General features: G+C 35.7%; 1 protein-coding gene and 1 long non-coding RNA gene across 8 annotated transcripts in view; one reads left to right on the plus strand and one right to left on the minus strand.

The window, feature by feature from the left end:
• The first annotated feature begins 648 nt into the window (after positions 1–648).
• LOC149132617 (uncharacterized) lies at positions 649–13,276 on the plus strand. 2 transcript variants are annotated; one of them, XR_016244203.1, is made up of 6 exons: positions 649–685; positions 1,340–1,627; positions 4,709–4,843; positions 7,212–7,289; positions 8,192–8,245; positions 13,070–13,276. It is a non-coding gene; the product is annotated as an uncharacterized LOC149132617 (long non-coding RNA). The 2 variants fall into 2 exon arrangements; XR_016244204.1 differs by lacking the exons at positions 7,212–7,289; positions 8,192–8,245; positions 13,070–13,276 and adding an exon at positions 5,368–5,502.
• LOC106882087 (uncharacterized) overlaps positions 2,594–13,923 on the minus strand; it is a 225,853-nt gene continuing 214,523 nt past the window's right edge. For all 6 annotated transcript variants that reach the window (XM_089362290.1, XM_089362289.1, XM_089362288.1 and 3 more), the window contains exons 4-7: positions 9,959–10,255; positions 9,233–9,487; positions 7,737–7,912; positions 2,594–3,980 (exon numbers count right to left, since the gene is read on the minus strand). In XM_089362290.1, coding sequence (XP_089218416.1) covers positions 3,648–3,980; positions 7,737–7,912; positions 9,233–9,487; positions 9,959–10,255 — 1,061 coding nt within the window. In that variant the 3' untranslated portion in view covers positions 2,594–3,647. The remainder of the gene's footprint in view (positions 3,981–7,736; positions 7,913–9,232; positions 9,488–9,958; positions 10,256–13,923) is intronic.

Here is a 13,923-nt window from a genome sequence, read left to right on the forward strand (position 1 = left end):
TGAGCGTGTGTATAATAAACAATTTTGAGGGAGAGGGGTAATTTTGGTATAAATTATTTATAGCATTACTTTTATTTTGACATCACCTACACTTTCATATTAACATTATATATATATATATATATAGAATGTACGTACGTATATAAATGTGTGTGTGTATATATGTATATATGTAACGTATACACACATATATTGTTATTGTTTGTTCATTAAATATGTTAACACCGAATTGTTTTCTTGGTACTTCATTAATTTAAATATTAAAAAAAAAAAAAAAATACTAAAGAAATCATTTGTGTGGCTTTTTAATTATTTCAGGTTTTTTTTTTTTTTTTTTGTCTTTTAGCACATGATAAAATTCCACTTTGCTTGTGTTTGCCTGTGTTAGCATTATTCCATGCCAGCAAGTATAACATTTTACTTTCGCATTTAGTTTTTTCCGTTGCTTTTTTTTTTGTTATTTTAAATTTCATTCTAAATTTTGGACTTTTTGCGTTGTTATTATTCTATTTATATTTTTTTACACATATATTTTCTTTTTTTTTTGTTTCGTTTTATTCAATTCCATTTAAATTCCGACATTATTCATTCATCTTTGAGTGGATCGCGACATGTGGTTAACATTATTATTATTATTATTCCTAAAAGGTACAGAAGTCAAAATTCTTTTGGCAGAAAAAAATGGGTAATAGCCGAATTTCTTTTACTTGTTTTTAGAATAATACGTGTTTTAATAAATAAGTTGCTTTATAACCGAGTCATATCCTTGTTACTATCCTTATTAACATTCTTTTAGATTGCGGTTGATGTTGATATAAAGGAAGCTGTTCGGTATTTGTAGTTTTCTTACATATATACAATGGCTAATCGATTTGGCATAATATCGAATAATATTTCGAAAAGAATGAATATCAGATGTCCCTCATTTAAAGGGGCAAACAATTAATATATTTTACAGAAAAAAATAAATAATAATAATAATAGTAATCCTTTCTACTGTTGGCACAAGGCCTGAAATTTTTGGGAAAGGAGGATAGTCGAATACATCGACCCCGGTGCGCAACGACTCCGAAATGATGACAAGCCAAGTCTTCCTCGGAGGGATAAAAGTCAAAGTTGCCCTCGGTGGGATTTGAACTCAAATAATAATAGTAGTAGTAGTAGTAGTAGTAATGATAATAATAATAATGGTGCTTTACTTTTGAAAAGTTTCTCCTGCAATATTTCGAATAGAGATAAAATTATTAAAAAATATACTTGGAGATGGTATCTTTATTTGTAATAACCATTACATATAACGATCGAAATATTGATTTTTTTTTTTTTTGTTTTCTTTCAGACCTCCATATGGAATTAGGTCATTACCAAAACTTGGGACTTGGGAGACGGAAACAACAAAAGCTATCCCTTCATATTTGCTTACAGAGAGGAGAAAACGCACAAGCAAGTGCACACACACACACACACACATATATATATATATATATACCTGTGTATATATAATGTTTCAGAGAAAGAGTGATAGAGGCATCATCTCCCGGAACAGTGTAAATCCTATAGTGATTAGAGGGGGAAAAGTCTGCAATGAACGCATTTTAAAAACTTTTCTGGATCATGCACAAATATGGTAAAGATATATTTATTTAAATAATTATTTTTAATTGGTTAAAACTACGTGAATTTTGCGCCAGGCTGTTTATTAGCTGAGACATGCATTGACGAACACACATGATACATGTATACAATAATTTTTTTTTTTGCATATAAAAATGGCCTCCTACAGTATTAAGAAATACACTGTTCAAAAATATATCGATAATTTAATAAATAAATTATGATTTCATATATATATATATGCACACATTCATATATATATATATCATTATGTGTATATATATATATATATATACATAAATATATAATCATTATTATTATATATATATGTACATAATCCTTTATATATGTAAAAGCAAAGGGGCATCTAATTGTATATATGTGTGCGCGCGCGTGTGTATATCTGTACATATCAATCAAATTTACGTATGCTTGAAGTAGTTCTCAATACTTGAGACTGTTCTGTACGTATCTGCCTATGTTTAAATACAATACACGCATACATACACTTAATGGTGTGAACACATGCACGCACACACACACACACACATATACCTACATACAGATCTATATCCTGCCATGTATGTAACTTCAATAACAACAATATCAATAATCATTATTATAATAAATTCTAGCTTTTAAAGAATATGAATTGACAAGAATTTTTTTTTTTAAAGTGATAATTATAAATATTCAAATGATAGACCCATTTTATAAAACAATATAAATGCGAAAGGGAGGTACAATATAAAGATTGGAAAATCAGAGGAATTATAACGACCAGATAAAATATTGATCTGTATCAGTAAAATATTACTGGAATATAAATGTAACAGGCTTCGTTCGTAGAGTCAAATAACTCGCGTGTGTATATGTGTGTATATATATATATATATATATATATATATATCGTTTTCATAAGGGAAAAGTTGGCAGTTAGATCCAAGTTTCAACTTAATAGATAATATAATGCAGGCTACGTCGTCGAAACTTTGAAACAACTGTAAACTTTTAGCTTGTGAAACATAAGGTAAATACGTTTTGGAGCTGAAAGATATTGAGTGACCCTTGAATTTAACGTTTGACTGCACACATACGCACAACCATACATAGTATTATCATTACTGATGTAAAACTATATTAATGTCACATTGTAGCCTTACCAGTTGATTTCGTATCAAAGATGGAGATATAATTCAGCAAACATCAGCCGTTTCTGATGATTGATGGAGTGTGTTCTCCAACTCTGATATGAAATCACTTGTTTCTTTGGCTATTATGTGACTATAATATATTATTTAATTAATAATAATAATAATAACAACAATACATACGCATATATATATATGCATATATATATATATAAAGTAACAGACAAAACACGTACACTGGCACATAGCATGCATACTTTATATATATATATAGTGTGTGTGTGTGATTGTGAATTAAAAACTCAGTGCAATCTAATATATATATATATATATATATATATATATATTAATTTATACTTGAAATTTTTGCCCCAAAATGTTCCTGAAAAGAATTTGGTTCACCTTGGAACTGTTCCGGTTTCGAAACACTCTGAAAATCTTTACTCTCCCTCCTTCCTTGTCTGTTCGTTCAGCTGTTTCACTCTGCTTTTTTGCCATCACTCACTCACACTCTCTCTCTCTGTCTTCTCCTCACCCCGCGACTCTTTCTCTTTCCAAATCTGGTGCTTTCTTGTATTCCTTGTCTCCTCATGGGATGCTTTGCACTATTTTTCCGTTTGAATAGTTCATCATGTCTTTGTTGTGTGTATATACGTACATACATACATGCATATATATGCATATTTATATACATTATATATACACAGATATATATAAACACACACACATTGCGTATTTATACAAATAGATATATAAACGTATATGGTCTATATATATATACACACATGTATATGTGTATATATATATATATATATATATATTTATATGTATGCGTTTTAAGATCTTGTATCTCAGGTATTTGCCTCCTACGTCTATCACAAATCAATCGCCTGCATAGTTGATCATGCCGCTAGTAGCAGACGTGTCCGACTTCACATCACATATGTCGTACCAATGGTTGTACCATTTGCCCTCATAACGAATCGTATTCTTTCGTGGACTTTGTCGCCGGCTGAAGTTACTGTTTCTCCACACGTTCTCGCCTTTTAGAAAATACATTGATTGCTTCTTGTATGAATAGTAAACGGCATCAAGATTACCCTCAAGGGGACGTTCACCTTTTGCAGCTGGAAATTCATCAGTAATTTTGCTAATTCTCTCGCAACAGCCGGTCTTCGAAGGAGCACCTTCTCCTCGTGGATTGTAAACATAGACCTAGGAATGAGAGAAAACAAAGCATAATATTATTTTCTACACATATACAGAATACTAACAATAACAGCAATTTTGATAATAATAATAATGATCCTTTCTACTAAAGGCACAAAGCCTGAATTTGGTGGGAGGAGGCTAGTTGACTACATCGACCCCCCAGAGTTCAACTGGTACTTATTTTATCGACCCCGAAAGAATAAAAGGCAAAATCGACCTCGGCGTAATTTGAACTCTGAACGTAAAGACGAACGAAATGCTGCTAAGCATTTTGTCCGGCGCGCTAACGATTCTGCTAGCTCGCTGCCTTTTAATAACAGTAATCCTTTCTGTTATAGGCAAAAGGCCTGACATTTCGGGGGAAGAGAGGGTCGATTACACTGACCTCAGTACTCAACTGGTACTTAATTTATCGACCCCGAAAGGATGAAAGGCGAAGTAAACCTCGGCGGAATTTGAACTCAAAACATAAAGACGGACGAAAAGCCGCTAAGCATTTTGCACGGCAGGCTAACGATTCTGCCAGTTCGACGTTTTTTGCCGCCTTGATAATAATAATAAGGCACGAGGCCTGAAATTTCGGGGACGGGTTACGTCGATTTCATCAACATTATTACTAGATTAGTGCTATATTTTTTTCCAGTCAGATGGGATTAAAGGCAAATTTGACTCAGAACGTAGGCTTTTCGCATCCTTAACCACAATAATGATAACAGTTCTTTCTTTTATAGAGACAAGGCCTGAAATATCAAAGGAGAGAGTCTAGTCGATTGCATTCGTGAAAGGATGAAACGCAAAGAGGACCTCGGCGAAATTTGAACTCAACACGCGAAGACGTATGATAATGCCGCTAAGCATTTTGTCCGGTATGTTTACGATTCTGCTAGCTCGCAACCTTAACAACAACAATAATAATAATAATAATAATAGGCACAAGGCTTGACATCTTTTGGTGAGCGTACTTAATTTATCCACCTCGAAAGGATGAAAAGCAAAGTCGACCTAGGCGGAATTTGAACTCAGAACGTAACGGCGGGTGAAATACCGCTAAGCGTATTGTCCAGCGTGCTAACGACTCTGCCGGCTCGCTGCCTTAATAACAGGAATGCTAATGATAATTAATTAGTAGAAGCGTTACGGTATCGGGGGGGGGGGGAAATGCTGTTTGACATTTGTTCCGATGCTCGAGATTCTGAGTTCCAATCTCGTAGAAGTCAACACTACCTTTTATACTTCTGGGGTCGATGAAATAAAGAACAAATGTTGACGTGGATAGCATCGACTAGTTTTCTTCCTCTCTCTCTTTTTCTTTTTTCACCTACAGAAACCATTTAACCATTGCCTGGGATGACATTTACGAGAATTAAACCCTTTCGCTATTATTTTCTAGATATACCAAGAATCAACCTACAGCCAATATAGTTAGAACACCGCTTCACGTTTCGCCTTGTTGAATTACAAACTTGAAATCGGCTTTCTCCAAACACTAAGACCTAAAGGAATTTTCTATTTAACTCTACCAAAATTATACAAATAGTCACTGTCTGTCTGCCTCTCTTTCTCTCTCATATATATATATGTGTGTATATGTATATCTGTGTCCATCTCGCTGCCTATCAATGCTGTGCTTTGAGTTTATCAAAGGATCCCGTCGAACTGTAACATCAGATGTTAGATGAAGACGTAGTTAAGGGCAGAGAATTGAAGGTCGTCGAGGAGAGCGGGGCTGGTTGTGGTTGACACTATTTTTAACACAATGGTCTCAAGCAAAAGAAAAACACACACACACGCACGAACAAGCAAAAAGAAGCAGAAAACACAAAAAATTACTATTTAGAAATTTCAAATGAATGCCCTGAGAGAATAGTCTACACTCTCAAAGAATGCCTTGAATACGATACGCTATTTACTGTTGTAACGACGTCTATTAAATTTCTTACATAGCCTCCCCTGTGGTAGATGGTGGTTAAAAACGAATAACAACAATGGAAATAACCCGAATTTTACATAATCTAAGAAATATTTATGCATATATAAATATATATATATACTCACATACGTACACTCGTGCGCATAAACTTTCCCCCTGCATACAGATATGCATACTTACACACACACACACACACGTTTTTTAGGAGCTATATATATATATATATATATGCTATTAAGTGTACACATTCATAAATATATATGCATCTACGTATACATATATATGTATATATATATACACTCTTTACTCTTTTATTTGTTTCAGTCATTTGACTGTGGCCATGCTGGAGCACCACCTTTAGTCGAGCAAATCGACCCCAGGACTTATTCTTTGTAAGCCTAGTACTTATTCTATCAGTCTCTTTTTGCCGAACCGCTAAGTTACGGGGAGGTAAGCACACCACCATCAGTTGTCAAGCGATGGTGGGGGGGGGACAAACACAGACACACACATATATATATATATACAATATATACGACGGGCTTCTTTCAGTTTCCGTCTCCCAAATCCACTCACAAGGCTTTGGTCGGCCCGAGGCTATAGTAGAAGACACTTGCCCAAGGTGCCACGCAGTGGGACTGAACCCGGAACCATGTGGCTGGTAAGCAAGCTACTTACCACACAGCCACTCTTGCGCCTACACACAACCTCTCCTGTATGTATATAATTTTGGACTAATGCCTGTGGTGCTACTGGAAATAGCTGTACGAAATGGATGCTGTGTAGCGTTGGAGATGCTGGGTGGTGAGGGATATCCGAAAGGAAGTTGACTGCCATGAAAAGTTTCACAAACACGAACCGTGGTTTGAGATATTTCGGGGGTTTTAAAGTGAAAAAGAACAAGACAAAACAAAGATCAGAAGTAAAAGCAGGAATGTAAATAGAACAACGCGGTTTCCATTTACCATTTGAGTTTAAGGTAATGACGGCTTTAACTACTACTTCTACGACTATTACAACAATAATAATGGTCCTTTCTGGTCCTTTCTAATAAAAGCACAAGGCCTAAAATTGTGTGTGTGTGGGGGGGGGGGGGTCTAGTCGATTACATCGACCCAGCATTTCACTGGTACTTAATTTATCGACTCCGAAAGGATGAAAGGCAAAGTCGACCTCAGCGGAGCGGAATTTGAACTCAGAACGTAAAGACAGGTGAAATGCCGCTAAGCATTTTGCCTCCTGCGCTAACGATTCTACCAGCTCGCCGTCTTAACAATAATAATAATAATCCTTTCTACTTATAGGTACAAGATCTGGATTTTTGTAGCGAAGAGGACAATCAATCACATCGATCCCAGCACTTGATTGGTACTTAATTTACCGTAAGTAGACCTCGGCGGAATTTGAACTCAGAACCTAACGACAGACGAAATATCGCTAAGTATTTCGCCCGGCGTGCTAACGTTTCTTATTTCTTTATTACTCACAAGGGGCTAAGCATAGAGGGGACAAACAAGAACAGACAAAGGGGTTAAGTCGATTACATCGACCCCAGTGCGTAACTGGTACTTAATTTATCGACCCCCGAAAGGATGAAAGGCAAAGTCGATCTCGGCGGAATTTGAACTCAGAACGTAACGGCAGATAAAATACCGCTAAGCGTTTTGCTCGGCGTACTAACGTTTCTGCCAGGTCTCCGCCTTAACAATGATAATAATAATAATGGTGCAAAGGATTATAGCAGGAGCTGCAGTAGTCATAGTTATGCTGCTGTTGCTACTACTAATGGTTGTAGAGAATGAAGTATAAATGGTTTTGATGATATTTACCATGTCACCTTTAAAGAAATATATGTTGCTGTCTCTCATGTCAAAAAAGACACTGTCCACGTTGTTTGGTATACGGTCAGTGCCATTTGGTTTAGGACCAAAACCTTCTGAGATTTTCTTTGGCCAACCGTCAAGAACTTTAGCCTCCATGCTTTCGTACATATAATAGTGTTCACCTGAAAAGACAGAAATGATGAGCCAATTAATTGAAACATCGTGGTACCACAAAACTGGTTTATACAATATTAAGCTATTAAGAGACTAAGCCTTCGAGAAGACTCTATTGTAACTGCAGCTCGTTTAATAAGATGTCATAAAATATCTGAAGTTTATTTGAACTTATGAATCACCTGTTGGTAGTTCAATGTTTTGGTTGCTCCTTTTGACGAGTCTATAATCATAATATAACTCCTATCCACCAAGCCTTTTACTTTTATATTTCTTCTCTCTTGTAGTGGCTTCAATTATGTTTGACAGAAGTTTTTCCTCTCTTGAGTGACGGCCTTCATGTAAGTAATCACAAGAAAGCGTATAAAGAATTCGCAAACCTAACAAGAACTCAAAAATCGCGCAGGAGTGGCTGTGCGGTAAGTAGCTTGGTTACCAACCACATGGTTCCGGGTTCAATCCCACTGCGTGGCATCTTGGGCAAGTGTCTTCTACTATAGCCTCGGGCCGACCAAAGCCTTGTGAGTGGATTTGGTAGACGGAAACAGAAAGAAGCCCATCGTCTATATATATATATATATATATATATATATATATATATGTATAAGAATGTGTGTGTGTATGTGTTTGTCCCCCAACATCGCTTGACAACTGATGCTGGTGTGTTTACGTGCCCGTAACTTAGCGGTTCAGCAAAAGAGACCGATAGAATAAGTACTAGGCTTCTAAAGAATAAGTCCTGGGGTCGATTTGCTCGACTAAAGTCGGTGCCTCAGTCAAATGACTGAAACAAGTTAAAGAGTAACAGTACAAAATGTGGCGTTTTGTCTGTAATATGTTCTTAATTTATATAACTGTTTTATCAGCTCGTCTACCGGTTTCCTTTATTTTACTGTTATTGTTATGTCTGCATAACAGATATGCTGGGCTTTGATATACATATATACCGTTGTGAATATAAAGGACGAACAAGCGAATAAAAGGGCCACATTTTGTCTCGGGTTTATGCGGCTAAGATGAAGTCATACTTGGCTTCAAATAGGTAGCTTGGGTAAGCGAATTAATTGCTGTAGGCAGAGGAAATATATCATTATACTTTCCGACGTTTCCATTAGCCTGATGTACTGAAATTGCCGTATACGCTTTGAAAAAGAGAGTAAAAGACGGAATGGAGGGCCAAGTTCCGAACATGTTTGATTATAGATCTACTTGATCAAAGAAGACTTGTGGTCAAACATCAACGAGGTGCTTGCGTCATCCTATTATATGTTTAGCTAAGTGACTGTAGTAAGTTACCTTTCTTACCGGTCACTTTAATTAATACATACCTTTAAAGAAATAGGTGACGTCCACAATTCCGGGATGGTTGTAGAACCAGATGTGTACATATGCATCAATATCGCTTGGCACACCTTTCCACTCACGTGAAATAATGAGCGGATCCCCGTATCGTGTTCGATTTGCATGATTCTCGTACATCCAGTAACGGTTACCTCTGAAGAAGTAGGTATTGAAAATAAATCGATTATCTGGTCGTCTCCGAACCCAATCAAACACTGTATTGAAGGCACCTCTACAAACACCTGCAAAAAAAAGAATCAAGCAAAAATAAGATAATGTTTTGTTTTTCGTTATTAGTCAAAATTTCTCCTTTGCATCTGTTTTTTTTCTTTAAATTTCATTCTATTTTGTTACTTTTTTATTAACGATGAAGGATTCAAAGAAGGAAGCTGCTTTATCTCCCTTGCAAATACGCTGATAATACACAATTGATTTTTTTTACTCAAATAAAACCTTTGGATTTATGGGTTAGATATGACAAATGAGAAATCATGTAACAAGTTCTATGTTAAACCTTATATATAATATATAGCCTCCGATTTTTCTATCAAAAGGGCTTTTACCTAATATTTATGCGCTATTTTTTTTAAAGCTTTGCCTGCGTTGAGTATCACTGTTCAAGGAAAAAAAAAATATTTCGTGCTCGTTCGAAGTTTCTAAATCCCTACTACTACAACAAATAAAGTGCTGTAAAATAAGATAAAAGAACGTACCGTATATTTTCTGAACATCTTTCCGATCATCCCATCCCAATTCGAATTCACTATCAACGTTGCTATCTTGATTGTAAATTGCATACATAACCGAGTAATCCTTTTCGGTGTGGTTTAGGCCGAGCACATGACCAATTTCATGCACGGCCACTCGCAAGAGGTAGATTCCCTCAACAGATGGGGAGTAAATCGCCTTGAAGTTTTCATCGTCATCAAAGTGCATATTACCCGTGTGCCAAGAATGCGCAATGTCCCCTCCGCTTCCGTCGAAATCAATGTCGCAGTTTTGGTGTGCCCCTGCAGAGATGAAAAAACAGAGATCTATTTAGTATTATAGGCATTGCCATTCATTGTAATTGGCAGCAGTATAATACACGCAAACACCGTCTCTTTTCTTCAAACACACAAGCAAGATTTTGACATATAACTTACAGAATATCTCAAACGTATAATCACACTGAGTCTCTCACACAAAGCCACACCTCCGCTAACACAAACACACACACTTTCTTTCTTTCTCCACCTCTCTTTAAGTCCCTTTCTCACACAACGCAACCCGTCTCACATACACAATACTATAATAGCACGTATCAATAGTTACATACAACAACAGAATTATCTAATTATTTAGAGTAACCGATATTAGTAATGGATCGTGACTCCAGTATATCACTAATCCCATTAGACATGTGATATCTATGATCAGACATGACAAGAGACATATCTGTAACCACTTACAGATGTTGGTGATAGTGTTTGGCTACAAAAGACGGCAATGGTGATATTGTTCAGCCACATCTGCTAGTTGATATTGATGTTCGTACATATTTGTTTAACGAATGCTGCAGACATTTCAAAATATAAAATATACTGGTGCACTGCAGTAATGATATTTTAGCCTTATATATATATGTGTGTGTGTGTGTATTCACTCACCCACGCACACACGTATGAACTGAAAAGTGTTAGCAACTTTTAAACCGATTACACCAAAGCATAGTGAATCCATGTAATTATTTTAAGTCTAAATAAACCCGACAAGAATGAGAAGAGCAGCTAGTGAGTGTGTGTGAAGACATTAGGCTCAGAATCGTTATGTCGTGAGTTGGAGTTTTAGGCCGGACAACAATTGCATCCTTCGGCAGAGCACGTCATTTCCCATAGATTCCGTCCTCTCGGACGAATATAACCGCCAGTGATAGCTGGGCTGTTAATTCTGTAACGGACTGACGCTCCGTTTAAGTGAAGTTCTTATAGTCTCATTCGAGACTGCACCTAACAGCGTGCCGCAGGATTTCCAACATGCTGTATAAGACACATAACAGATATATGTGTCAGGATTAGTACTTCGGCCTTCATGGCTGAACTAGGGCTACACAAAAACAGCTATCGATATTGGCTTCTTCGTTTGACATAAACCATTTTTATTAAGGGAAAGAGAAACGGTTAATTAATCTACGCAAACAATACCAATTCTGAGATTATAGCACAGATCCGAAAAAATAAAAACAGACGGTTGCCAGCACTCCATCAGCCATAAGGCAGCACGCTTTGTACAAGGAGCTGCAAACATGCAGAAACATTGTACTGGGTTATTTACAGTGGCGCTAAATTATCCTGCAAACTAGCCTCTTTGCTATGCTGCGTTTGAGATAAAGGACGTGATAAATAGCTAATTGTGAAAACGGAGCTATCACTGTAGAGGTTTATCGATACTGTTGATATCATTAGTTAGAAAAACCCACACATGTCTGGAGATATCAGTAGTCGATATTATCAGAAGGGAATATTATAAATGTCCAAATAATTTTCTATTAATAGTGAAATAATATTACTGTATATTGCAATATTCGACGAGTAGCAAGAACATAAAATCTACAAAAGTTTACATAATAAATTATAGTCTGAAATGGTTTAAATTTTGCATTGGTGTATCATATATAACTTATATATCATTTACATTTCTTGTTAAATATTACAATCGACTTTTTATTTAAATAATTGGACGATACAATGTTAGAAAAAAAAAATGGTTTGCAGTTTTTATTTGTTTTTTGGCTTAATTCAAACTAGCTGGTTGCTCACCGGCCCTTCTATGTCAGGCAAACGTATGTTCGTATATGCTTATTTACTAAATAATAGTGAGATGGGATGGGGCTGTTTTGGTCACCACGAAACCCGAAGAACGGACCCTATAGTGTTAAAGGCTTTATTAACAAACTTAGATAATGCACCACATCAAATCTCCGAATGTTGCGCCCTCCTGTACACTTATCACTCGGGAGATCAAAGACCAATGCATTCTTGTTAAAGGACTTGTAAAATCGAAACTTGATATATAAGGTAAAAGTGTAAACATTGTTTCCCATGTTTCGCCTCCGTTATTTTCAATATCGACAAGGCAATATTGGACAATATAATGTTTAAGTGGTTAAATAAGAGGGAATATACTGCATATTACTGTAGTAATGTTAATCAGGATTTCATACATTGACCTGAGATCGAAGATTGTAATGGACGGAGAATAAGTTTGATATAGAAGGGCCGGTGAGCAACCCGGCTGTCGAACGGGGCAGCGGCACACACACAAACACTATATATATTATAAGGTTTTTAAACTTTTAAATTTTCATATTCAAAAGTTTGGCACAGAAATGTTAACATAGAGTGGTGAATAAATCGATATATCGAATTTGAAGTCTCTGTCTCTTTTGAATATGAAAATTTAAAAGTTTAAAAACCTTATAATATAAACTGTGAGAACGACCCTTAAAGAATCTAGTTAATGATCTCCTAAGGTAAGTTCTTATGCTATATTGGTAAGGGTTGCTACATCCTCTGGGAAAATTATATATATATATACATATACACGACAGGCTCTCACACATTTTCTGTCTGCGAAGTTCGATCCTCAGGTACCGGCGAACCTAGAACTGTACTAAAAGACACTTGCCCAAGATACCGCGCTGTGGAACTGAACCTGAAACCGCATGGTTACAAAACATTATTCTTAACCGCACAGCCATGCTCGCGCCTGTCTACAATATAAATAGCTCAATTTTGCAGTTTCGAAAATGAAAATGAATGTTTAAATTGTCCGCTCAATTACAGGATTAAGTGACTGTAAAATTGGCTTGTATGTCAGGTGGAAATCCCTGACAGATATAACAGACAGGGTTTCAAAACTGGATGTTCGATGGACAATCATCTGTGCCACTCACAAAGTGAAGGTAGCCCAGAGGAGAAGAAAAAAAGATATTTTCCTGTGGTGGTTTCGAACTCGAGACGCTGATAATTTCGAAGCGACTTCTTAACGATTTCAGTGGCGTTTGCGCTTTTAAACAATCAAATAAATAAATGAAATGCTTGATACGATTCTAAGGTATTTATATTATTGGTGTCAGGGTTAGTCTCGGTCGTCATCAGCTTAGTTAAATAGTGTATACAGACATACATGCATGTTTACACACACACACCTTATTTAAACTGAACAATTATATCGCGACTCAAGTTTCACGCCGCTGCGATCATCAGGAGTGATATATATATATACACAAATACACATATGTATACATTATACATACATACATATATATATATATATATATATATATATATATATGCATACATATATATATATATGCATACATATATATTTATATATACATATATATATACATATGCATACATATACATACATATAAACGTGTGTATATATATATATATATATATATATATATATATATATATATATATATATATATATCCATGTCTTTAAACTACGAGAAAAATCTTAGCTTAAATGAGGCGACAGGAATATTTCACAGACCTTACCTATAAAATTTTTATCATATCGAAAAACTTATACAATCTTTCTTTCTTTCTCTCTCTCTCAAACACACACACTCGCTCACACACATTTATATCAACAAAAGAAAACTGATATGAATCTCTACCCCCACGTA

This window comes from Octopus bimaculoides, chromosome 14, assembly GCF_046866305.1.
Source record: "Octopus bimaculoides isolate indiv1 chromosome 14, ASM4686630v1, whole genome shotgun sequence".
In the NCBI taxonomy this organism is placed as follows: Eukaryota; Metazoa; Mollusca; class Cephalopoda; order Octopoda; family Octopodidae; genus Octopus; species Octopus bimaculoides.